Here is a 27563-nt window from a genome sequence, read left to right on the forward strand (position 1 = left end):
TGAGTGCCAGAAATTGGAGCTCAAATGGAGACATTGAACGCGCCATGGCTGTTTCCCCTCCTCCATAGTCCGCCTAGTTTCCCTCAGTCTCTGCTTCTTCCTCAGTGCTCGGACGTTGCGTGAAGGTGAGCATCCGAGACCCGCACTTGGGGAAATTCGAGGAAAGTCAGACGACGCAGACATCTTTAAGGGACAGTATACGAATCTGTATCGAGACGACAGACATTTCGCCGCCTTTGTCCAATTTTAAAGCTAAAGCAAAATGGATCCAATGACCCAGTCCACCCAGATATCATCGTCACAAGGGCTTGCCGATGGGCAAAACTCTGCTGCCAAGGAATCAAAGCTATCTGGTAAGGAATAACATTAATGTCGCTTATTAAGTATTATCGTTAATCCCAACTCATTTTTGCCATTAATTGCTATTAAACTGTATTCGCTTCCTTCTTATTTACAGGCATAATAATTATTTTCACAGGTTATATTCATGTCCATAGAACTGTAGCCATTGCAGTACCGAAATCACCATCTCATTTTGTGCTGTTGGTCAGTGTGTAGTGGTTTAAGCTCGTCCCAGCTAATACCAGAAACACCTGTGATTGTCAACATATCCGGCTACTTTACGTTCTTTTGCCTGGGCCTTCTCAGAGCACTGTCCCGACTGCCTGCCATCTATGGCGAAAACGCCAAACCTCTTTTATGAAGGTGTCATTTTAAAATGTGTCGCCTTGCTAACAGGTGAAGGTGCTGTGAGTATAGCACGAGGTAAGACATGAGCAAACATTTCATTCGGCTGGTTTGAAGCTTAACTAAGCATCGAAACATTGAACAATATCTATGACGTGATACTGTTAGCTCCAAAGCAACGGTAACTGTCATATTGTATGTTGGGTGCTTGGGGGGGGAAATGCCAAAATACGTTCTGCGTAGCGTGATTAAAACATGTATCCCAATAAGCCGCTAATGTAGTCTTACTTGATGCCTTTCGAAGTAGGTACAATATATTTCTAAGTAAAGGAGTGTAGCAGAAGTTGGGGTGACAAAGCGTTATTGGTGCTAATTGTTGCAAAGCTCTGCACTGCAGATGCATTGTTACTGGGCCACTGCCAGTGAAGGGAGGACCTCTTAAAGGCGCATTGCAATTTTCCGTCGTCTTCATTTCATAGTAATCAGTTCCTAACGAAACATCAAACGCGAAGGATTGTTACTTCCCCTAACGTTTTTATTGTGGTCTTTATTTTTACGATTTATTCGAGCCTAACTATAACAAAAGGCTAGTGTTGTCTCCGATGGTTTAATTGGCAGGTTATTGTGGGTTAAGCTTTCTGATCTGAACGTCATGGCTCAATCAGACACCACAAGAGAGCCATTTGAAAATCCTTCAAATCCTTCTGCTGATCAAATGGATTGTGACCGTGAAGAGCTATAGAGCATGTAGTTGTGGGCATCAGCTGGATGTGGAAGGGTGTGGCACATTATGCTTCACAGTTTCAATGTGGTCATGTTGTTGTTATCACTAAATGGAGGGGGGCTTAATTCAATTTTGAGTTCCATCAGTCTAAAATTAACAGTAATGATCATAGTTGTTTTGGCACATAACAAAGTTTTATTTTCTGAGCTGAAGTCCCTGTATCATGTTTGGGGAAACACATTTTTTTTTTTTTTTTTTTATTGATCACTTTTGAAAGACAGGTATTGCCGTTTGCAAATATTGTTCTTCATAGTAAAGCTGAGTCATCTTATGAAATGGTTGTACTGCATTAGTTATGAATTCATCTGTCAAGAGCTTTTGCTAGTGTTTTAACAGATGCCTTTTTTTCTGAATAAATCGGTACAATGTACATTTCTGCAGTGCTCAATTAATTTTACAGCTCACTGAGATAATGAAAATTAGTTTTCTCTGTCGGTCTGTGGATGACACAGATGAAAGACAGCCGGCTCCATCTTTGCAGTTTCATTCTGTAGATGAGCCCATTTCACTTGAAGTGCACGGTGGAGAGTGACACTGGTCACAAAGGAAGTGGCACACTTCAGAATGAGAACCTAATTTCTGAAGCCAGTTTGGCAAGGAATCATTCTGTGTTGCTGCATTATGGATTAAACTTAATAACACTGATCAGACCTGCAGGGCTCTAACACGTAACATTCATCCTAAAATTTGTATTTTATCACTGTACTCACAGCTGTCTCTGAGCTCATATTTCCTCACTGGAGTGTTATAATATGAGCTGACTAACCTTTATATTTCTAAGCGCCTCAGACATGAGCTTTCATTTGATCATTTGTTGTGTTCATTGTGCTATTTTTTTTTTCTCTGTTGGTGTAAATTTTTGTATTGTAGAATTTTGATGAATTTGCAGAACTTGAGAGTAATTTTAAATTGTATTGTTCTAGCCAAACAAATTTCCTTACTCAAATGGCAGTCTTCCTACATGACCACTCTTGTATGATTCTTAAACATTTTGGTGTATCAAAAGTGTCCTGACATGACAGTCCTAACACAAAAATCATGAGCTCAATATAAAGCCTGTGAAAATTAGACATTTAAGCAAAGCTTCAAAGAACAGAGTTCTTCTCTCCATTAGTCTTGCCAAGAGGGCAACTCCCTCCCTTATTGGAGCAGACCGTATCAAGAGGCAGTCAGATAGCCTATGGGTGTGGTCAGGATAGGGAAGTTGGAGTGTCATGGCAGTTGGTTGGCACAACCAACTCTGCACCATCACTCCAACCAAGACACAAACCTGACAATTTCAAATCCAAAGGGAAAAAGGTAACTTTCTGTGACAGATGTATCTGCAAAGCTGAATATCCAGAATGTATACCAGTTAAACTGCCTGTTCAAGGCTCCATCCCACCTCAGTGTTCTATTACAGGTACATAGGATGGGGGGTGGCGGCATTGTGGAGGGAGTAACTGACCAGAGCTGTGATGGGGGGACAGACACAGACCGTGCTGCATTACTTGTCAAGCCTGATTTATGAACGTTGGCACCCTGTCTAAAATTTCATTGCACTGGCAATATGGTTTGGCATGTAAATGAACAGAGGGAGTACGTCATTTTTACAAAACTGTGAATGTATAAAAGGGACAACAGAATCAGTAATTCTAAAGTTTGATTTTTAGAAAGCAGTGGTCAAGCCAAACAACAGCATTGGGCAGCCCATCTCGACCTCAATTACTAATTTCTGTTAAATTGACAGTACCTGCCGTCTGTGCAGCAACAAAAAACAGACATATTTAGACTAGCTAGTGAGCTAGGGGCTAGCTAGGGAATTGAAGAATTTAACACCTTTCTCTAGCAGAAAGGGTTAGCAGAATTTAAGGAGTGGAAAGTTAATACTAAGCTCATAACATGGCCAGTAACACATGTTACTGTCTTCGTGAATAGGCATGTTTTGCTAATTCCTTTTAGGTGTACATTTTTAGTATAGCTGTAGATATTGCGGATTCTTCCTATTTCTGCTCACAAAAATAACTGCATAAGTTTTAATTCAGAAGTACACAAAGAATGTGAACATCTGCAAAGTTAAAATAACATAAATTAGATTGCAGAGGGGGGTCAAATTCTTAGTAAAGTAATTCTCCCCAAAGTTGAGGGTTCATACCTGGTCCACGCCTCACCCTTGTTGAACGCAAAAACATTTTAGTTACGTTGTATTGAAAAGATTGACTCACATTATGTCCTTTTTTTTTTAAATGGATGTGTTGGTGCAATTTGGTTTTTATTTCCACATCACATTTCATCAGAAAGCTAGATTAATTGAGTTATTTTGCTCATGCGACCTGTATTGCTCAAATTAGCTAGTGTTGGAGTTGAAGATTATATTTTTGTGCGTCTTTAGTTTATTTCATTTCATATTTATGAGTACCTTTGAGTGTCTGGTATTGCCTTTCAAACTGATTACCACCACAAGTTTGCCTCTGGAAAGATGACGATGAAGAAAAATGAAAAATGAAGATTTGGACATTATGGTTAGAAAGTGAAGGTGTGGCATGTTAAAAGAGGAAAAAGAATGTTGCAGCACCAGGGCTCACTGAGCCTAACCTGCTCAGCCCATACAGATTCTCATGAAGGTGAAAGCAAAGAGAGATGCCACACCTCCCTGAGTAAACCTTCAACTTTCACACATCATTGCATTGAGACAGATTTTCCTTTTATCAAAGCAGTGCAAGGGATAATAATGACAAGGGTGTGTTCTTTCATGTACCAGTGAGACAGAGAAATACAATCTGGGCAATCCAGTCTGACAAACTGGCTGGTGTGCAATTGTTTGCAGCCAACCACATTAAACCCAGGTGACACTTTCTGTCAAGGCAAAAATTTATACAAGTCAACTTTTGAGCTTCTGCGCATACAAAAAATTCTTGAAATTACACAGCTTTACACACAAAACACACAGCTTTAGTTTCAGTATGTTTAGATTGCCCTATACTCAGCTGTGAGGTTGCTAGCTTAAGGTTATGCAGTCTAATGGAATCCTGCATAAAATACAAATGTGTGATGTTCAGATTTCACTGAATTCATTTCAAGATGTTGAGGATTTTTGTCATTTGGAGGCTGCAGTTTGTGGTGACAAAACAGCCCTTCAAAGATACATATTCTAAACTTCACCACTTTACAAGTCTTATTGGTGGTGATGATATCCGTCTAAAGATCTATGGGTTTTTTTTAATTATTATTTTTTATTCTAGCTTTACATCTCTTGACATCCATCTTTACATCTCTTCTCTCAGGGCAACATGTTGATAAACATGCTAATAAAAATGGAGTAAGACCAAATGGACCTTTTAGCATGCAGGGGTTGGACCCATTTGTTCATGTTCAGTTACAAAAGCATCATGGCTGATAATGGTCGATCAGCCCTGGATCACAGTCCACTTTTCACTTCATCCCAAAGGTTTTAGATAAACTCTCTCCAAGGAGCACAATTTGTGCATGTCAGTGTCATGTTGAAACAGTAGCAGGGGGTATGGTGGTTTTCTAAACTTTAATGTAAGATTTCTCGAGGTGTAGACAAAACCATAAAAAGCGACTCAAACCAGTATGTGGACAGGTGTAGAGGACAAATGTTTCCACACATTTCTAGCCATACAGTTAACATATTGCTAACTTGAATTGTGTATGCTAGTTTCTAGTCTAATATAGTTGTGGTTTTGACACTGTAGTTAATCTGTGAGAAGCTTAATTATTTGTTGATGGCATTAAAGTGAGAAACTCTTATCTGCTTTTTCAAATTGTCATGGTCTTGACTGCATAGAAAATATAAGTGCATGCATTTAAGGTATTGTATGTTTACTGATGTAACAATAGTCTTGCATGGGGTGTCTCTGTTAACTGTAGTGTGTTCTGGTCTTTTATTTGAAGTAGTTTTTTTTTTTTTGTTAACAGTTTTTAAATGGAGTTGGTAAGGCTGGATAAGTTAAGTCTGATTTGAATATCTCTGTTTGAGTGGATACAGTGGGTAGGAGTTTCGTTCTTCTAGGATGATCATTCTTCTGTCCTTTTTATTTTTTCAGATTCCTTTCTTTCCTCTTCGCCTGTATCTCTCATTCAGTCTCCTCAAGGCAAGTTATGGTTCTCTTTCGCTGCTCGCCTGCACTCCCTCTGTCCTGTACTCTCACGCTGGCTTGCTGCTATTGCTCCACATCATCCCTCTTTCGAGTGCCTCTCTCCTGCTTTAAGCAGTACAATAAAGATAGCTCAAAACTGCAGAGAAACTGGAAACGTACTGAATTCCAGCTCGAGCTCCAGTTCCTTTCCTAGCTCGCTTGGGCTTTACCCATCCCACCTCTTAGAGACCTCGTTCTGTCTCCCATCTGTTTCTAACACTTCCAGCCCTCAGACGGCAGGTTAATTGTAAGTTAGCAGGGCAACTCCTCCCTCTGTTTTTCAATGACATATGGCATATTTTTTGTCCACCGCCACCCTTGATGCTATTTGCGATTAAACCTTTATAGTTGCTGTAAATAGCTAACGTTGGTTTATTGTACAGACTGCAGGATGCACATCAATGTATAGTCACAGTACAAACAGAAGCTCAACCAACATAACTTATACAGATATTTACACACATTTTAAAATTGCCAGCTGTTAATAGGAAGAATAAAAAAAAAAAGTCATTTTGGCTTGTTCTTGCTGACCTCCAGAATCTGTAGGCATGTAAAACCTTGCCTCTGCTGGAGCAGTCAGATCCATTTTAGCTTGTACCACCACAGGCATTATTTAGGTCAGCAGCACTCACTATAGGTTCAACATAATCCCAAGATTGCCACCTTATTTTAAGAAAGCAGAGAAGTTCAAGTTCACATTGTGCACACAAGAGCAGAAACCTAAAAATGGATCAGGCTGATGTCCCAAGGGGGTGGTCCTACCTTCCTGCTGCCCTAGTATCCAAGTTGCCCACCCCTCCTCATCTCAGCCCTGGTAGCCTCCTGGCCCCAGAGGATGAGTGGCGCTGGAAATGCCATCCACTGCTCAATGGTCTCGGCCTGCCATTTCTTGTGGCTGCTCACTAGCCCTCCACCCCTCTACCTGCTTTGTAGGCATTGTGCATGTCTCACATCTTTGCTTAAGCTTTAAAAGTAGGTTTTCTTTAATCAGTTTTGCTTTTTTTCTTTTCAAATAATTTCAAACTGTGGTTTCATCATCAAATCTCAACACACGGTAGACAATGTTGTAGAGTTTAAATACTTCAGGATGGACAGGCACACACATATATTCCAATTGCACTCTGACCTGTTCAGAGTGAGGAGTGTCATTACATGACTGCACGCTGTGGAATTTGGACTTTAACTGGCATGTCTGCTGCTCTTACAATGTTTTACCTATTAGTCAGTGCTAAACCCTTTCCATTGTGATGAGGTGTGCAAAGAATCTTGAAAAACATTTGTTTCTTCATAATCTCAACAGTCTGCTGAGCTGAGTTATTCATCAGCTAGTTGCTCAATATCTAAAACTTGTTTCAACTGAGAAGGGGTTTCAGACCTCTCACCTCCAGAAATCCCAGCCAAAATCTAGCAAGAGGACCATGAGTCAAGAGTACTTTGCCCCACATATCACTCCTAATGTTTTTGATCCTCAGGCCATCCGTGGCAAACACAGCTGCAGTTACATAAATCAATGTAAAAAGTCACATAGACCTAAGCTGTTACATAACTAAAAAACTGTTACAAATGGGGCTGGACGATATTCCAGTTCGTACCGAAAACTGCTCTTTATTTGTTATGAACTGGCAACACCGATTCAAATGCCGTAAACATGTCCAGAACGCAGCGCGTTGGTAAGTGGTTTCACAGGGGACCATTTTCATGGCTGCGAGGCTAAAAACGCATTGAACAGAGCGGAAATAATAGTGGGGTTGCTGAGCGCGGTGGACATAGATATAAAGAGTAGACACCACATCGACTCCTACTGCCTATTTGTGCTGACGAGCCGTGGGGCCGCCATCTTGGGCTGGTCACCCGCTCCACTGGTGCAATGAACTGTCAGCACATTTAATCAGTCATAACTTGCTGAATACTAAACTGATTTTCTTTTCCTTTTTCTGCTGTAAACTTCATACTTGTAGCTATGAAACTAAATTGTGCACCTTCCACGCCATCAGGTAAAACCGACAAAGCTACAGGACAGACGAACGGACAGCACTTTGCAGGGCCATGCAAACCTGTAGGCTATTAATACTTGTGCACAATCAGGGCCGGAGTGGGACACATTTTCAGCTCTGGAGTTTCACTTTAGATCCCTGCACTGACCGTGTGCACTCTTTAAACGTCCATGGTGTGCACGAACAGGGATGTGTTACGTTTCCATGGTTACGAGAGCTGCTGCCAGTGGAGGCAGGTCAGGGACAGCGGCCGATAAGCGCAGCATACGTGATATATTTCAGCCCAGTGCCATGAAATAAATAAAAATAAGTGAACACCGGCCATCGCCGCCCAAACATCAGACCGGCCCACCAGGAGTTGTCCCGGTTCTCCCGATTAGCCACTCCGAGCCTGTGCACAATGCACAATAGTCACGACCATGGATTGGAATAGGCTATTCTTTGCCAATATGCAGTAAATCTTCTCTCAGTTGGTGGAAAATGTGGTCATGGGAAAAAAAAATCCAATACCCTGAAACTGGAGTAATTTTGAAAAATACCGTGATACAGAATTTTGGTCATTCCACGCAGCTTTAGTTACAAAATAAATTTAATTACTGAGTGAAATGTAGTCTTGCTGTACTTAAAACTGTAGTCATTCAATTCTTATCATGCATTCCTGGCAGTATGTCATATTTATGGTGACACTCTTAGAGTACTAGTCATTTTGGAATTTGTTGACAAGTAAGCAATCAAAAGACAACACTCTTCGCACAATGCCAGTGTGGGTCCCTTCCCCTTCCCTTCATCTGGCCTAGTTTGAACAAGGCATTGTATTGTGATGCAATATTAGGGAGGAGGCAGTGCTATCCAAAGTAAAGTGGTCCAATCATTTGGGCTCCAGTGGAAAATCCTCTCTCTACACAGGCGCAACGAAGGGATGGGGGTCTTGGAACTATGCTGACAACACAGTTTATGATTTAGATTTCACTCAAAGGCAGTTGTTGGTAGGTAGCAGTTGACATTGGAAGGGTCTATTAGCTAACTTGTGCCATAGTTTTCTCTAGGATTTGTTGTCTGAATATTACATAATTTTGATTTTATAAAGGGTTGTTAACAAACTCAAATTATGCAGCAAGTAACTAACAACAGTAATGAATGCAGTGGATGTTTTCAAATTCATAATTTTCTTTTATGTTTTAAATTGTTCATAAGTAGAAGGCTTCGAATTTCTCTTCCTTTATATCTTGCTTTTTTTTTTTTTTTTTTTTTTTTAAAGGCACAGAAATGTGATTGGTTGATAGGTGTACTGGCTGTCCAATCATCAGTGAGTCATACCCTGATTTTAAGATGATCTGCATTTCAGATTTTAAAGTGAGATGTAAATATCACAACAGGTTGTGTAGAGGAAAGTAGTCCATATCTGTTATGTTGGAGTTCGCAACAGTTTGACACACATTTTGTGTTGGGAGTTGATCCTCCAAAGATGTGTAACATGGAGGTGATGTGGTTTTGTCAAGATGGCCCTCATTCCAATTACATCAGGATTCAAAACAGTCTGATATTTTGAAAGTTACAACTTTCCGAACTTCATCCACAGGACCTCTTTATCCTATAAACAGTGGGATCAAATTTGAAAAGCAACGTCCATATTATAGTGGATATAGTGCAGTCTCTGACGTGAGAGTATTTTCTAATAACTAATTTCTAATAAAACTTCTAATGCAGAGGAGCTCCTGGTCAAGTGTTAAAAATACAAATAACCAAATCCAGGTAGACTGCACCACTATGAGATATGATGGACAGGACATTGTAATAAGCATTTCATCATCAGATGATGATCATCCTAAGTACAATTTTAAATTGCATTATAATATACATTTTCCACAATTTCAAAGAAAGTGACCTTGACTTTTAAATTGGAAATATTGGTCTCGGTGAGTGCCACTTCTGTATGGAAATACAAACAGCAGGTGCTGCAAATAATGAGGGCCTTCCTTAAAAAGATTATGTGAAACCAAAAGACAGTGGTATGGTATTTTTGAGTTGACTTTTTAAAATACATACGCATAACAGTCACACACTATCACCATATTTACTTCAGCTATGTACAAATAACAGCTGCCATATCAGCATCTCTGCAAATGTGTTAGTGAGTACAATATAAAATCAATGAATGACTTTCAAAACACTGCTTTCAGTTGACATTTGGGCTATATTTAGTCTTAGTACTACTGTTAATGTGCAGTCAACATATAGCCACACACAATAATTTTACAAAAGCTATCCAAGAAATTTAATTTCTTTTGCTTCCTCATCTGATCGCTCCAATAGTTTAAGTTGCTATACTGAGTTCTGCTTGATAGCAACTTTGTGGCAGTAAAGAATCCCATTCATTTTGAAGCTTCTCAGCATTTCCATAATATAATGCATGAATGCTTGGGCTGCAACTTTAAAGCCTTGCTGAATAAAGAAGTGCATGGAAATTTATTGTTTGAAATTTAATTTATTTATTTAGATTATTATTATTACTTTTATGACCTCCTCTTTCCTCTTCGCTGTCGTTCTTCACGCATGGTGATGCAGACAAAAGAGTCGCCCTGAGTTCCGACAAGCCCTCAGGTGAAGGTGTAGCAACATCCCTTCGCTTTCCTTCTCAATCTGGCTCTTTCACGCCTGGTCATTATGGAAGTGAAGCAGGTCCACCAGATGGACAACCAGATTCACCAATAAAGACATCTCCCGTTTCTGAGAGAATTAAGGCACTGGAGGCGCTTGCGGCCAAAAAGAAGGAACCTGATTTTAGAAGCGATGGAAGTCTCTCTCACTTCAGAGATCGCCACTATGAGAGATCTCCCACTGAGTTCCAGAAGTCTCTCTCTGAGTCCCAGAAATCTTCTGAGTTTCATAAATCTCCCCCTGAAGCCCCCAAATCACCCACTGAGAAAACTCTACCGACTGTTGAGAAAAAAGGAAGCTCTGTGGATCAGGAGTCACCAGAATCCCCTTTTGAAGTTCTTGGAGATATAAGACAAGTGAGTGAATTTGAAGAAACAGAAGAGTGGATGAAAGCTCATTTACCTCCAGTGCCAGACTTTGATGCTGCAGATTTAATTAAAGGCACCCTGACTTCAGACAATCTTACCTCAAAGGAGGAAAAGGAGACTGAAATAGTTATACCAGATGCTCCTGCTCCCTTTGCTGGTGTACCTGACGCTTTCATGGATTCCCCCAATGTGACCTCAGAACTGAAGGAAGAGTTAAGTGATGCAGAGAAGCAATTGAGTGTTGAGGAGGAGTCTGAGTTTGACCTTAGCTTTTTACCCACAGCCTACATGTGGGATCAGCAGGAAAAATCAGGTGTCCAAGCTCAAGAAAATCTTTATTCAGAGCTTCCAACCTCATCTGCACCCCCAGCAGGCTTTGGCTCTTCATCTCCTCTTGGCTCTCCTGCTACTGAAACAAATGTCAAAAATGTTTTAGATGACAAGAAAACCACTTGGACAGGAGATCTGGAGCCTCCAAAAGCAAGTGAAACAGACAGCTCAGGAGAGTCAGATGATACTGTTATTGAAGAGGGCATCATCATTCCTCCATCTGTTCCCCTTCTATCTTCAGATGCATCATTCACAAATGATTCTACCTCTACCCCTGCAAATCCCACTCTCCCCACTGATGAAATGGAACCCCCTCCACCAAAATCTGAGAGGAAGCTAATGCAAGTTCCAACAATCAATGTCATTGAGACTGATGAGCCAAATTACAGTGAAGAAGAGTTGGAAATGGAGCTGGATGCTGACGCAGATGAAGATGAGGATTATGACAGTATAAAAGATACAACCCAAGAGGTTTCAAAAACTCCAGATCCTGAAGACAGTAAAAATGAACCACCCAAGACGCGTCCCTTAGAAACTGAATTCATGGAAGGCTACTCTCCTCCATCCTCCCCTGTAGACTCTGATAATGAATACTCTCCCAAACACAAAATGCAAACATCTTTTTCAGAAGCTGTCCAGCACAAAACTGCATCCAAGCCAGAGACCTTACTAGGTTCCACTGTTTCAAATGACTCAGCAGTTGATTTTTCCAAGACGCAGTCCGAGAAGTCACAGACTTCCAACATGGTAAATAATAGACCCTCTCCTTTCAGGGTTACAAATGAAGTGGATTTCCCAGACAATGATGATGAATGGTTGGATGAAGCACAAGATGTTGTGGTGCAGCCTTGCAAGGCTGATCTTGTGTCCAAGGAACCAGCCCCTTTCACCCAGTCCAAAATGAATGAAAATGGCAGAACAGCTCTAAAAGAGGATTCTATGGAGGCACCTTCCTTTTCTAAAACCACCTTCATGCACGACGATATATATGACAGACAGTCATTCGATTATGATTATGATGCATCCTCTCCCCTGGATGATTTTGATGACAAAATGCAAAACAGTGCAAGGGAGGGGTTTCTGTCTGATCCTTCTGACATTAAAATAATGGATGCACGTGTTGTGCAACATGATGCTCCAGAGGACATTCAAAAATTTGATAACTTCACTTCACGGAGTGATGGAGAGACACTAAGCACCACCGATGAGCAAGATCTCAATAAGAAGACTACTGCTGACATCGTTCCAGATAACATAGCAAACTCTCTGAAACATGGCAAAGGTGACTTGAAGGATGAGCAGGACATTAAAGTAAGTCACCAACCAATTGGCACAACAAGGAAACCAGAAGGTATTGACCCAGTTTCTGAACCTACAGATAGCTTTGTCGAATTCATGAGGGAGTGTCTGAAATCTAAGCACGATGAAGAGCCTGACAATATGCACGAAAGTGTTCCGCCTGAACCAGAGTTCTCCAAATCTAGTTGGCCTCCTTCCCAGGCCTCTCCAACCATGGTGATGGATCTTGAACAAGAACAGCTTACTATCAGTGCTCTCAGAGAGCTTGGTAGCAGTCAAGAAGAAGAAGAAGTGGAGGAGTTGGCATCTCCCCAGCCCGCATTTCTTGACCAGGGCAGAGTTGACCCTGATGCCATATCGTCACAGCAATCTTCCTTTACCTCAGCTCCTAACCCCCCCTGTTCCCAAAGTGATCAAGCTCTTGCCAACACTTATTCCAAAGAAGTCGAGGCCATTGACGAATGGGTAGCTGAAGCCTATCATCTTGCTGAGCATGTCTTGACAGCAATACTAACCCACTTATCAGGTAACATGCCTTCCTGCAGGGCAGTAGGCCTTCTAATCTCATGCAGCCACCTCACAGTGACTCTTCTCTCACTTGCACCTTGTAACTGCCTGCTCTTTTCTATTAAGTGCTCCTCTTTTGGTATGTATATATTTAGGGACGTGCCTTTTCAAAAAAATTCTACTTGCAGTTTATAAAGTGTATCCTGTCCTTTGCTCATCGTTGCCATATCTTATCTATCTATGAGGGTATATTCTCAGTGAACATTAAGAGCTTGGTATGCTATCAAGGTTTTTTCTTTCTTGTTTTTTGAGGTGGGCGCTGGTCTCTAAGTCAACAGGTTTCTTCAAGAAATGTCTCTTGTCTCTTGTGTGTGTTTTATTATCATGATGTTCATATATTATTCCATCAAAGCATTTAAGGTCTTGTACTTTATACGCATAAAAGCAAATTTAGTAGTTGCAAGAAGAATTTCTCTTAAAAACTGCCGTTTTGTTGAGTTCTTTTCCTATGTTTTCAAGTGAGTTTGTCAAATGAAAGTCACATTTTTTAGACACAGTCATGGAAAGTCTAGAGTCAAAACCTGTTGGATTAGTTGCAGGACTGTAAAATGTCAAGTTTACTTATATAGAATATTTCATGCAAAAGATGCAGAATTGATGTGCTTTTAATCCAAACACAGTTTAACTTTAACTAATTTTAAATGTGTGAGAATTATTTTATTTATTCTTTTTGTTTGTTTTTAGACTCGATTTATTACGAGCCTGTTCCATCATCATATGGTGTACACCATCCAGTTTACAGCTGTCATTTTTTTCAGTATAGCAGAGCATGTGTGAGGAAAGGTTGGTAATTGGAGCAAGTGTTATCATGTCAGAATGCATAAATGCCTGATGCAATAAGGAATACCAGAGACTGCCTCACAGGAGGAGTGCAACTCTAAAAGTCGAGGGAATCATAATTCTTGAGTGCTTTCAAAGTTAGGATAATACAAATCGGTATGATCCTACCCACACGTGTAATAGAGATGTTTTTCTTTAAAATAACTTCTTAGACCTCATGCAAAACTCGTAGACAATGGAGTTGGCATAGGTGACAGCATCCAAAGCACAATATAGTTTGTGATGTGGACAAATCTGCCTACGGAGTTGTGATCCCCACTCAGTTTGAGCTTATGACCCTTATTACCCTCTGTCCTTTACAGCTCGGCAGTCATCCATGGGTGTTTAAATATGGTGACCAAGTGTTGGCTTTCAAGAACTTTGGAAGTCACGCGTCACAGTCAATCCCCAGTGTCAGATATCTACCTCCATGCAACTTTCCATGGTACCCTTAGTGATGTGATGGCCAGGTGTGGTACAAAGAACAAAGTAATGCAAAAATATTTGTGTATCTAAAGACTGAGTATGAATTATTTAGGAGAGACGATAAGTGCTCAGGTTTCAGGCAAGACGCCAAATTGTTTTAGTGTCAGTTCACTTTTCTTCCAGGCCTAGCTTTCCTCTCAAAACGATACGAGTGCTCCTTTAATCTAAGGATAACAATTTAAGGTGATCATTATTGTTTACTCTCAATTAAAATGCAAAGTGAAATGTTATATTTTATCAGCAAATGTAGCCTGTTCTGCAGCATTTTCCCTTTTCTGCACACATGATCTCCACACATAGGCACAGAGGTTCTTATGCAGACAGTTACACAGACACATTCAGTGTTATGTCTTCATGAGTTGAATACCTTGATTTGGAGAAAATGACAGAACAAAGAGCTTCTGTTTTTAGCTTTTCAGAAACTGAAGGAAAGGAAATACCAGTAACATAAAAGGTCATGTTGGTGTTAGTGAAGCATGTTGTATATGCACATGTAATCCTTTCCACAGGGTATTAATGAGTTAGAGTTGAAGAAGGACTGTTTAGTGTCGTGTTCTATGGAGGAGCATGTGTTGTCGAGTCCACCCCCTCCAGCAGTGAGCTGGTGCTATTTTAGTGCTTCTCTGCAGTGGTGCTCCACAATTCACTAGATTATTAGGCAGGGTACACTTAACAAGGTGGCTTTGTTTCAGTTAGTGTGACTCTTGTCACTCTGGATGTGTTTGAGACTCCTGTTTTGTTTTAAAACTTCAACCACCCATAAGTGAATCCAGATAGTAGAAACCAATAGTGGCTCTCTAGTTTTCTTTGTGGACTCACTAATGCCAGCATTGTTGTCAGGGCTTCAGATTAGTTTAACTCATGGTCCCATTTTTGTTGAGATTCATGTTAATCCTCTGTGTGAAGATTGGTGAAATGGGGGGGGGGTAACTGTGAATACTTGAATTGAACAAAGCATATGTCTAACATGCCTTGCTAGTAGAAGCAGTGACTTGTGCCAAGATTTGTAACAGGGTTAAAGTAAAAATAGAGCAAGTTTGAATGGGCTTGTTACTTAAAATAATTCTACAGCTAATTACTCCAGTGGAAAAGTTAATAGTTACTCAGCTCATGAAGTCTCATTGCTACATTTCCTGCTGTCAAAATGGATTATATAAACATGGAACATACATTGAGTTCAGATGGAAGGCTAACATGTTTTTAAAATTCCAAACAAGGAGGATGTACAGCTAGCATCTTGGATTGCATTGTAATTTTGGTCCATTGCGTCTGTTCCTGTTGTTAAGTGTGTTGCTTTAAGAGTGGCATACGAGACAATGAAAGAAGGCCACTGCGACTTAGCAGCCACTGGGACCTGAGCAGAACAGAGTGGGAGCAAAAGAAATAGAGACAGGTATCGAGATAATGAACGAGGGCCATCAAGCGCCAACCAGATCTCTGTGGGTAGCAGCGGCAAGCCATGCTGGCAGGTCACATGGATACTTCTGCATTCCAGGGTGAAGAAACCCAGCTCATTGCTCTCAGATGAAAACATGTGTCTTTTATAGACATTCATCTTCTACGGCTTATCTGCTTCTGGGTTGTGGGGAGCGCTCGAGCCAGTGCCAGCTCACATTGGACAAGGGCAAGGTACACCCTGGACAGGTTGCCATTCCATCACAGGGCCAAAATGCAGAGAGAGAGAGAGAGAGAGAGAGAGCCAGAGACCAACAACCACTCACACTCACACCTATGGGCAATTTAGAGACACCAGTCAACTTAGACATGCATTTGGATGGTGGGAAGAGTGTGCAAACTTTAGTGGAATGTTTTCAGTGAGTGATTGTTTAATCGTTTATAAATTCATTTTCTAAATGTAGTCTCTGTTAGTCTAAGCTTGGGGGATGATGGGAGTCATTATTTATGGATAAAGTTAACTTCTAAATAAATTAACTTTGAATAATTGATACACCACTGCACACATGTAGTTGTACCAGTCACATTGGACACTTTGTTCGTATTTACTACTGGGCTGTATTGTCTCTCGGATTTGTTTATACCTTTAGCTGAGTGATAACATGAACTGTTGGTGGGTCAGCTGAAGCCCTGAGGCAGCAGCCCACGTGGCTTATCCACTCTCACACAAGGGTTTTCCTTATACCCCCTCTTCATGCAGATTGAGGAAGAGGGAAATCAACATTACATAACTTCCTTATATAGAGGCTATTACCAAACATGCACGCAAACATGAAATGGGCATCTTCAGCTATGTGCCTCTCTGTTATTCTTGGCTGAGAAATGTCAGTGTTATGGCGTGTGTTGATTCTTTGGCGGCCATGTTTTATGGGACTGGTGGAGTAGGAGGGTTTTTCACAGGCTGTCCATGCTTTTTTTCAAGTACTGAGGGCCAGTACCAACATTATTCAGCCACTTACAAATACTGTCTTCAACACATGAAAATGAGTACATTCTGTTATCGCTGTAGAAAGAAGCAGATCTTTATGTGGTTCAGGTATACTGAATTAAACCAGATTTTCCATTTGGTTGAATTTGTCCACCTATCAGCACATCACAACATGAGGTTATGGATGGGGCTGTAGTATTACCTGATGAAACCACCATCAGTCTAATACCCTCCATTCCTTCTCTTTTCTACAGTGAAGGATCTGATCCACTGGCGAGACCCCAAGAAGTCGGGCTTGGTATTTGGGCTGTCCATGCTGTTGTTGCTGTCGCTGGCAGCCTTCAGTGTCATCAGTGTGGTCTCCTACCTGCTGTTAGCCCTGCTTTGTGTCACCATCACCTTCCGCATCTACAAGTCTGTGGTCCAGGCTGTGCAGAAGTCTAATGACGGACATCCTTTCAAGTAAGATCAAATACATACTACTCAGTAATACCAGACAAAAGTTGATAGCATTCAGCATTTCACGATATTTTGTCATCTCAGTTTGTTTCCCTCCAAATTTGATGAGTCTGGAGCAAAATCCAAAACCCTTTCCTGAATTGATATCTGCCTGTCTGATATTGTTATAAGAATACTTAAACTACTACTTTTGCATGGGTCAGATGCCCACTAATTTATGAATAAAATTTCTAGCAAAATGGCAGTTTTTCTGGAAATTTTCTCTGCCACCTCTTGAAATGTGTCCAGTATTTATAGCATCAATTATTTAAGAAGTGATGATCAAATTGGATTATTAAAATTATTAAATTATTATCAAACAAATACATTGACAATGAGACAGTTCAAATTAAATGGGACTTTGTTCAGGCTCATGAAACAGGTATATTTTCCGTGCTGGGAAGTTGCTACAGTCTGCACATTGAGATACTTGCATCTTTCCTATTTATTGTTCAGTGTAATATAGGAGCATGAATGATAGATTAGAACGTGGTCTCAGTGCACGTGATTTAAACTGCTGCATCATAAGACACAAAACTAGCGTCATAAATAAGGACCACAGAGTTTCTGAATGTAAGCGTTGGCCAGAGCCAAGAGCAGTGTCCGATGTAGAGAAGTTACTCTATATGCTACCAGCAATGATGTTTGAGAATTGATGGACAAACAGAGGAAAAGCAACAATGCTCAAGTCAAAGAGTCAAACCAATCCAAACCTTAGCCTAGTCACCAGTTTTTATCCCACACCAACAAATTGGTGTTTGCTACGAAGAGCAGATTCTTTAGTTTAAGGAGGGGAAAAAAGCAAAATGCCTCTCTTGGAAGCAGTTGGTCCAGTTGGGCAGGACTTTGGGTGGACCTGAGGGCAGCCAATGATTTGTTGTGACATCAAAGTTCCATAACAGTGGCTGGTTTTAAGGCTCAATTTCTGAATACAGGCTGTGAGCATTTCTCTGTGGACTGAGACCTTTGATGCTTCTGCAGTATTAATATGAAACTTAGACCTCATTTATATCCCAAAAAGTCATGGGATATCTACGTTTAGATTGTATAGACCTTTAGAATTGAGGAATTGGGTATTACAGTTATAATAATCTCCCCACTTTTTCCCAGAGAATCCTCAAATAAAAGATATAATCTTGATATAATCTCAAAGTGATTCATCTACTTATATTTTCTTTTCGTTTTCTTTTTTTCACTGCTGTTGCAGTCTCTGGAACTGCACATTCCACTTTAAGTTTAAAGTGTACCAGAGGGCTTGTGCTCTTGCTGAAAAGATTTTAATGTAAAATAGGTGTGCAGGGACAGTTGAGTTTAATTTTGAAGATGAAATGGCACGCAAGAGGAACTGTAATTGGTGATTCAAAACAGCGTTTGTGTTTCAGTGTCAGTCTGATGAGCTGAGAACAGGGAGGCCTCTTACAAGAATCTGATGAGCTTTACTGCTACACCTGGGGGAATTTAAAATGGACACTCTTATGAAGGGCAGTCTGTAGACTGTAGAAAATGTGAAGTTCATAATTTCTTCTGTTGAGCTCTTGAGCCACACGTTTCAAAATATCATGCCTGAGCCAGAGAGTGAGTTTTGAAATCAAGAATAATCTCAACTTGGCCTTTTTGTTTTTCAGCCTTTTGAACCACCTTATAATATAATGGGCAGTATATTCTACATGGTTGTATGGTACAGGCTGGTTATATTCATGTTTTTTTTTTTTTTTTGGAGGTCTCGAAGCTTGGACTCAGCCTCATTTTGTGCTCATCTCCTCCTCCCTCCTCTTTGTAGATCACTGATAGAAAAGGATGTTAGCATCCCCCCTGAGACTTTCCGCAAGCACGTGGACGCCAGTCTGACCTACATCAACCGAGCCCTAAAGCAAATGAGCCGCCTCTTTCTGGTTGAGGACCTTGTGGACTCCCTAAAGGTGAGCAGCCACAGCCTTTACTCCCTGCCCATTGTCTTGAGCTGTGATCATGCAGTTGGACTCTAGTAGGAAACTGTCAGCTCTGTGCTCATAAAGACATTTTTGCTGGATCTCCTCGGATTTCTACAGTAGTCTCTCAACATGAAGAGGGTGGCAGTTAGTTTAAAGACACAATTAGATTTGTGTCTTTCTCAGAATCTCACTGTCATCATAACTTGTAAGTAGTTCACGCTATTTATCCAGCTGTCATGACACACATATCCATCTCAGTGTAATCTACACATTGCTTCCCAGAGCTGAGGCTGTGAACTCGGTGAAGAGCTGAAACAGTGCTTGAATAGGGCCTTCAGTTCTGATTAGAAAAAGTTAGCATGACATTTTACCTAAATAATTTGGACTTTAGAAACCTTTGAACATACTACAGTATGTTCAATGAGCAAGCAAAGTTATATTTGTGCCTTCTACGTGAGAAGCAATATTTGCCATGATGTAGTAAATAATTGCAATTGCAAAGTGCAAATCTAAAATGTCATCAGTCATCAACATTTTACCTCATATTTTCATGAACAGACATTTTAAACTTGTACAGTATAAATTCTTAAATTGATTTGGCTTTGGCCATTGATATCCAGAAAGGATGGGGTCAATTTAAGGCACACTTTAGTATAACTTTCTGTGGACTCCCTTCTTAGATAAAAGCATTGTTGGTCCTCCAAACTTAAGGAAACATGCAAGATGACATTAAATCATATAAATCCTACTTCCTCCTTACTCATCTACAATGCTACCACACAACCAACTTACAGCCATTAGCCACACTTCACCCTGCTGCAGTGAAGTTTCCCTACAGTTCAGCGCAGTAGATTCTAGGATCCACAACTTGTACCTCCTCTTGACCCGAAGCCAAAGGTTACAGTGGCCTTCTGCCTCTGCCACCTTTTTATTTCGTTAAACTTCCACTGTCACTCAAGAGATGGCTCACAAATTATAGGGACAGTCCTTCAATCCTTGGTTTCATCAGTTCACTTGTCCCTGGATAAGATAATTCAACCAAAATTGCCTGTTCAATCAGTGTGGGGTCTGGTAGAAGTGCTGAATGAGCAGTAGTATGAATGGTGGTGTGTGCGACTGTGGCTTCTGATGTAAATCATTTTAAGCAGTCAAGATGCCTTGAAAAGAAAAGTCCTACGGAAGTGCCTTCCAATTACTCTTCTCAACTCAGGCCCCCATCAACATCTGGCTTTAGAGTGGTATGACCATTTCTTTTAACAGTTGAGGTAGACTCTCAGGTCATGACTCCACCACCTTTTTAAGACTCCTGGTTCCACAGGTCATGTCCTTGTTGATCGCAAATTGCAAGATCACTAGCTTTTGTTTTACATTGGAGTCCGTCCCTGCTTGCAAACGTGGGCCTTGGTCTTGGTGACTTGTAGCTGGACTTAATGGATGTAAGTAGTAGCTTGACGGTCTTCCTTTCTAGCAGGGATGCACTGGCGCTCTCATGCAGTTTCAATGGCTGCGCAAGTGACCAGGGACTATCAGACTGCTGTACCATGTGACTATCTGAATGCTTAGTCATGGACTATTCATTTTCCACCTCATCTCTGGGGCAGAAGGCAGAATGGGAGTTATTCCAGCAAGGTTTAACCTTTTATGACCTTTGGCAGAAACCTAAAGGAAATATTTTAGTGGGGAAATAGGAAAATAAGGGTCCCCACTGCCTCACCTACTGTACATACCGTACATGAAGGCTAAGTAATTGTAGCAACCAGAGCTGGAGTCAGACCGGTGGCCTGTTACTGTATGGAGTCCTCTTTCCCCTTGAATTCCCTGTTTCACTCCTTCTGTCTGTATGAGTAGAGGCAACATAACTCCTGAACCTTTAAGTGGAACAAAGTGGAAAAACTGCAAACTGGTTTAATGCGCTGGATGCCAATTTTGGCCACCAGCCCAATACTGCCCAGGATTTGCTGCTGACCAATTCATCATGTTAACATGAAAAAAAAAATAAATAAACATCATCCGCATCCCCTCTGATGTTGTCTCCTGTTCTAGAACCATTTATATCATTCCCAACAAGCAGCACATAAAAATGAGAACAGTGCTGCTATTGCTTTTGTGTTTCTTCTCTGGTACAGAGAGATTGAACATAAGTCAATAAGAGCTATAATTCTGGTTGTGGGGAGTTAGAGAATGTTGACCTGGAAAAAGTTTATGCCTACTACTGAAAATCTTTTCACACCCACCCACCTGTCAGTTACTCAGACAGATGAAGGCTGTGGTTAGTTTAAAGGTGAGGAAATTTGTACCATAGCATGTGGTGTCACTGATATTAACAGGAACTGTCACTTGTCTCAGGCCAGTCTAATAACCCCTCAATCAGTCCTATTTAGTTCTTGATGTTTTTACTTCACACTCTCTTTCAAAACTTAGAATGTCTTGTAATGTGGACAAGAACAACCCAATTATTTATCTTTACTGTCTTTGTTCATCATGAATAAGACTTTTTTTATCAAATTTGAAAACAAGTCTGTTCACATTTATCGTACGAGTAAATCCATCCACCTGTATTATTTTGTGTTGACCTCTGTTATTTTACTCTGTAAAGTGTGATTGTTTTGTGTTTTAAACAAATGAATTCAGTGCGTTTCTGATGCGGCTGTGTAAAAAGCTCCACTTCTCTGTTCTCCCTCTCCAGCTGGCTGTGGTCATGTGGCTGTTGACCTATGTAGGAGCCGTGTTCAATGGAATCACCATCCTCATCCTTGGTGAGAGCCATGGAAACTGTGTTTAACCCACTGAAACATTCTTCTCAATATTCAATGTTTTCTGAGTGTAAAACACTTGTACTGAATCCTTTCTAACAAACTGAGACCTTAGGTCAGGTCCTAGTCTTTGCTCTTGGCCTGTTGATAGCTGTAGCTCCTGGTTAAGTTCATTTTACTGTCCCTTAATGTGTGCAGTTTTTGAGATTTGTAAGTTTAATAATTTAATCTTGAAATGTAAGCAAATTCATTGAAAATCTGGGCAACATCTACCTTTGCCAAAAAGTGATTATTGTATTCACAGTTGAAAAACAGTTTTTAACTTTTACCATCTGGATCTAACTCTTCTTTGTCTTTCTCCAGCGGACATCTTGCTCTTTGCTGTGCCTCCGATCTATGAGAAGAACAAGGTGAGAATTCACCCACCCCAACAATCATGCTGGGGTTAGGGTTATAAAATCCCTGAGTTCTGCATTTTTACCAGTGTCCCATCTTCTTATTGACCTAATATTTCAATACTTTGAAACACCTTGATGAGTTTGGTACATTTTCAAACTTCTGCTGCAGCACCACCACCGATGCATGTTAATGGTCACGGCTTGATAAATATCCTGAGGTCACCACATCAGTCTAATTTTCAAATAAAATACTAGTAAGTATAAAGTACAAAAAATATTTGGAATTGTTTTCTGAATATAAATAAAAGATTGAAGAAAACCCAAAACTAAAAACCAATGAAAAGGTCATACATTTCTAAATCCATCAAACGAATAATGCAGGTCTTTAAACATAAATATAAAAATATGAAAAATTATGTAACTTTCCAAATATAAAATAGTTGAGACCATAGAAAGCCCAAATAAATACATTTATAAAGCCACTGCTCATCAATACCTGAAGCCCCTTCAAGGTTTCCTGCTGATTGTGCAGCTTCACTGAAAGTAGTTGGCATAACCGCTCCTGACATATTGCTGCAAAGTGTCCATTGGTTGTTTAAGGAGGAAGAGCCAAGTTTGGTAACTTGACGTCAGGAGGCCAAGGCTTCAGCCTCTTAAGCTGTGCCACATGTATGAGTAGATAATAAGTTTGACTCGTTGATAATAGGACTGAATTCTTTTCTCTTTCAGACCCAGATTGATCAATACATTGATCTGGCACGTACTCAGGTCAACACCACAATTGGCAAGTAAGTGAATATAGTGTTCAGTGAGCCGATGTTATGTGTTGGTCACTGACTCGGTTAACAGGTCGTTGTTTGAAGCCTTTTTGTGTTTCTCTCCTTTAGGTTGCAAGAGAAACTTCCTGGAGCTGTGAAGCGCAGCAAAACGGAATGATCAACCCACTTCCATCAGAAACCTCATCATCATCATCTTCATTTCCATCATTTTAAACCCCCAACTTCCCCCTGCCCCTCTCCAGTTAACGCCCCCAGTCCCAGTCTAACTGCCCTTACTCCATCTACCATCACAACCCTACTACACTGAACCTTGCTAGGTAGAAAATCTCTGAGCTACTCGATATTCAATGTAAAACTACTGCGCAGCTTAACTTGTAAGCATTAGAAAAGAACTATGCCTGTGCAGACAGGAAGCGCATTGCGGGCAAGGAAGTGATGTAACGCTGTGCCAGACCCCCGCCTCTCTGGGCGTTGCCACAGGGGAACGGAGGCAGTGTCAAGTGAACTAGACTGAATCTATGACCTGGTTACGTTGTGTACAGCAAGCGGGGGGTTGGACCATGGTTGTTTATGTCACCATAGAGCAAATGTCTGTACTTTAAACCACACAATTCCATGAACGTAAATGTGTCATTTAAGATGGAGACATTAAAGAAAAACAAAAACGGGGGAAAAAAGAAACAAAAAAATTGAATAAGAGAAATCTTCTGGGTGTTATTGTAGATAGTCTTATCCTGCTCCTGTGCTCCATGACTGTAGTATGGATAGATACAAGTTGGTTTGTAGGGGTTGGTAATGGGTTTGCTGTTAGTGGTTGGCCTGTTTTTGAGTTTTTCCATTCACCTTACAGGCGCTTGTGTATTTTTCTGCAGTGCACTGAATTTTTATTTTTCAAAGCGATGAGAAGGTTGAAATAAAATAATTGGAACACTGAACCAGCTGTGATAATTTAGTCTAGTTCACCCTCTTCTGATCAGATGCATTTCAACAGTTTACTGTATGTATATACACCCAAAAACAACTACAGGCTCTGCTGTATGGAACATGTTGGCCTCGCTTTTTATATCAAAGGAAAGTTCCCTCACTCAGAGCAGTTCTCTTTCTTTTGTCATGTTTTGAAGCCACAAAGTGTTGAGATTTCACATTTTCACTTGTAAATTTTGATTATTCTTAGCACTATATTATTGTTAATGATATTAATTGGGACAGCTGCTTCGACTCACTAATAGCTTGACAACAGCTTTGTAAGACAAATGTTAGTGTCATTGAGCTTCGGTGTTTTAAACTGCAAGACTTTCCAAGGCATCTTGAAAAATTTAATAACGTCCTATTAGATTGAGAGGGTAAAAAATGTATGTGGTCACATCCCAGAATCACCACAATCCCTACGTAGGTTGCTGTTGGGGTTTCGACAAAATTTGGATATTTGTTTATGGTGTCTAGAGTAAGCCAAGACCTGTAGATTCGATTTCTTTTTCACCCTTCCCCCAAATGTGGGGGTCAAATTCCAAACTCCCTAATAGATAGATAGTAATCAACTGCCAGTGTTTACTTAAAAATAAATCTTATACTTTAAAACTTTTCTTAGTTTTCTTTAAAATATAAATTTCATAATGGCATTTAAAATTAAATCAATCTGAACTTCAAAATATGAAAGCAGAAGACAAAATGTGAGATGGAATCTGAAAATAGGACTCAGATTCTCGAGATAATGGAATGACAAAATTAAATGGAAATTGACTTGCACAATAGCATAGTGAACAATTTGTGATTCAGTTATGTATATACAATTTAAAATTTTTACAGAATTATTTTTAGCACATTTTAAATTCCATCCAAACCCCAACAGTGAACTGAGAGGTCTGTTATGCACCTGTATATGCACATGTCACATTATAAGCTGAAAATGTTCTCACCTTTTCTATGGGCTGTATCATACTTTGACCCTGATTTTGTTTGATATGATTATTACCTGTGAGTGTTTAAATGGTGTTTTTGACTAGAAGGTAAACAAAACAAAAAAAAAGTCATGTTAGCATCACCGCTACATCTCCATATTGTTTTTAGGGATGAGTAAACAGAAGGAAATTAAATTAAGTATTACGTATGCGAGTGTTGCGTTCTCTTTCCATGTAAATTATCACAGTTAATTTCCCCTGAATTTTGACTGGCCATCCTTTCACGGCCTCTCAATGCATTGACCACTCAGCCATCTTCCTGTGAGCTGAATGTTTTCTCTGGTGGAACATTCCTCTCCATGCGTGCTCTCTGCTGTGTCATCTGCAGAGTCACTTCGCACTCTTCCTGCACGGTGTCTCATTCACACTATGCGCTGTCAAAACCAAAATGCAACCTTTCTGTTTTGGATGCTAGCTGTTAGCAGCATCTTTAAAGTAGTAGAAAGTGCCGAAGTAGAAAAATGGCATCGGGCCTGAATGCAGACACTGGTAATGTTATTAGGAGTTCTTTTATTTATATGAATGTCAGGAAGTTGCATAATGTAGCTTTAAAAGGTAACATTCACATATCTAAAAGTTCGCACATACTACTGGAAAACTTTTGTGTTAAATGTTTAGTTTATGTAAAATAAGTTTATTTAAAGGGTCAATTCAATCAAATTGCAATTTTTTTTATTATTATTTTTTTAGAAAACTGTAGTTATATTTGTAACTTTAGTTTTGAGATTCACTTAAAAAAACATCTGAAGGTGAGTATGTTTAATTTATGCTGCCAACACCATTAAACTTTTATTTTTTAAGTCTCCTTTTTTAGTATCAGCGTCCTTGTTCTTTGCAATGCATTTTTTTGGGGATTATTACATCTGGAATAAATGCCTTCAAGAGAAACTTTGACTCCACTGTGCTCTAGTGGAAGTAAATAAGATCAAGGATAAAAAAGAAAATGGAACCAATTCTGTGTATAAAGTTGGATAGCAGTGAGAAGGATGGTTTGTATTTTGGTTGAATTGACACTTTAACGTTCAAGCTGTCTGACCTCACCCCAGTGTTGTGCTATAAAGACTAATGAATTATGCACTGCACCTTTAAGTGACACTTCAGTTTAGAACAGGCCATGTTACTTATGTTAGCGTGCAACTGAGGCTAAAATAAGTCACTACTATTCAGAGTCATAGTTAGCTTATTTCTTTGGAGTGTAATATATAATAAAAATAAAATTTGACACCTGTTTGAATCTTTTCCCTCACAGCATGTTGCTTTTCTCCTTCTCCTATCTGTCCCTCTGCTTTCACTGGATCGGAGAGTGTACCAGGAGTGTATTTGACTTTACTTGTCTCTGGGGAGTCTTGTTTTGCTTTTTGACTCTTTGCTGGTATGTAGAAGTTCACTATCATCATTAGTTTTGTAATAGCTATGACTTCGGTTCCAATTTTTGAAGCTTTGGGAAATATGTTGCAGAAAAAAAAGAAAACTGGAAAAAAAGTATGTGGTCTCTGTACTAATGTCAACGTGAAATTAATAAAAACACATCGAAGGACCATGGCTCAGCTGTTCACTTGGGTTAAGGGTATGTAAGTGCTTTGAGAAAAGCATGTATTTTCCCAGCATTCCTGCAGTCTGGGAGAACGGTGGATTAACACAATCCATCTAGATGAAATATCCAAAATAAGAAGATTTGACTCAGGAGGATGCTGTTTATGGTGTTTGGGTGGAGAGATTATAGTTTCTAATTTTAGACCATGCCAGAATACCAAAACCAGCAAGTCTCAGTAGTTAAACGAACATGACATCACATTTAAAGCCTATATGGCACTACATAAGAGTAACACAAAGGCACAAGAATACTAAATGAATGTCAATGTTGTGTTACACATGAATGTGTAAATTCACTGAGTGAAATGTAACACTGGTCTTTGCTTTTCATACAAGACATCAGTTAGCTCAGAAGTTCAACTTTTTCTAGGTTTAAATTGCTTGTGAACCTAATTATGACATGAACTTGGGGTTTTAGGACATTACGAACATAAAGACAAAAAGAAAAAAGAAATCCCAGCTCAGATCATGTAAGCTTGGATTTGTTGAACGTTGTGTAATGTGTAAGGGTAGATTTAAAGATTTATGCACGTTTTCCTGATCCACATATAAATACCTCAGCTAAAACACTGGAGAAGAGTAACAGTGATGTTATGTCACCGATGTTTTACAGCTCACTGTATCATCTAAGTTGGCTAAAATTCAGCTAAACATAAACTTTCTCTTGTTTCAAAAAATCCTGTAATCTGTGGAGCACTATTTTTTAAAACAGGTCTCTATTCTGTTTAGGATGTTGCTTACTCTTCAACCATATACGATTCACTCCAGTTATCAATTCTCATCTAGGTCATTTGTTTAATAAAAATACAACTACAGATTTGATTTGTAAATTAGCTTGAATAATATGGTAATATTCTTTACATGAGCAGACCGCCTCACAGTGTTGAGCTTTTATTGAAAGATGATAGGGAGAGAATGCATATCTTACATGTTGGCCATGTACAGATGAAAGGTGAACAGACAACGGTGAAGTATGGAAAACTCGTCATTCACACAATATAAACACACATACACAAGCAAATACATTATAATTCACTTCCCCTTTACTTCTACTTCATTTTAAATAATCAAGTGCTATATTAGATTTCTATTGTAAGCCAAAGAAGACCAACAAAATGAAAATATGACAATGTGTCTGC

General features: G+C 39.8%; 1 protein-coding gene across 2 annotated transcripts; it reads left to right on the forward strand.

Annotated features, from left to right (window-relative positions):
* The first annotated feature begins 86 nt into the window (after positions 1-86).
* Positions 87-26369, forward strand: rtn3 (reticulon 3). Of its 2 annotated transcripts, XM_029526455.1 has the most exons (8): positions 87-353; positions 5518-5565; positions 16769-16976; positions 18793-18931; positions 21630-21699; positions 22060-22106; positions 22824-22882; positions 22982-26369. In XM_029526455.1, the coding sequence occupies exons 1-8, from the start codon at positions 263-265 to the stop codon at positions 23028-23030; spliced, it is 711 nt and encodes a 236-aa protein (XP_029382315.1). In that variant the 5' UTR covers positions 87-262; the 3' UTR covers positions 23031-26369. The 2 variants fall into 2 exon arrangements, with proteins under 2 accessions (XP_029382315.1, XP_029382316.1); XM_029526456.1 differs by lacking the exon at positions 5518-5565.
* Positions 26370-27563: the final 1194 nt, after the last annotated feature.

The sequence above is a fragment of the Echeneis naucrates genome, chromosome 18 (genome assembly GCF_900963305.1).
Source record: "Echeneis naucrates chromosome 18, fEcheNa1.1, whole genome shotgun sequence".
NCBI classification, from domain to species: Eukaryota; Metazoa; Chordata; class Actinopteri; order Carangiformes; family Echeneidae; genus Echeneis; species Echeneis naucrates.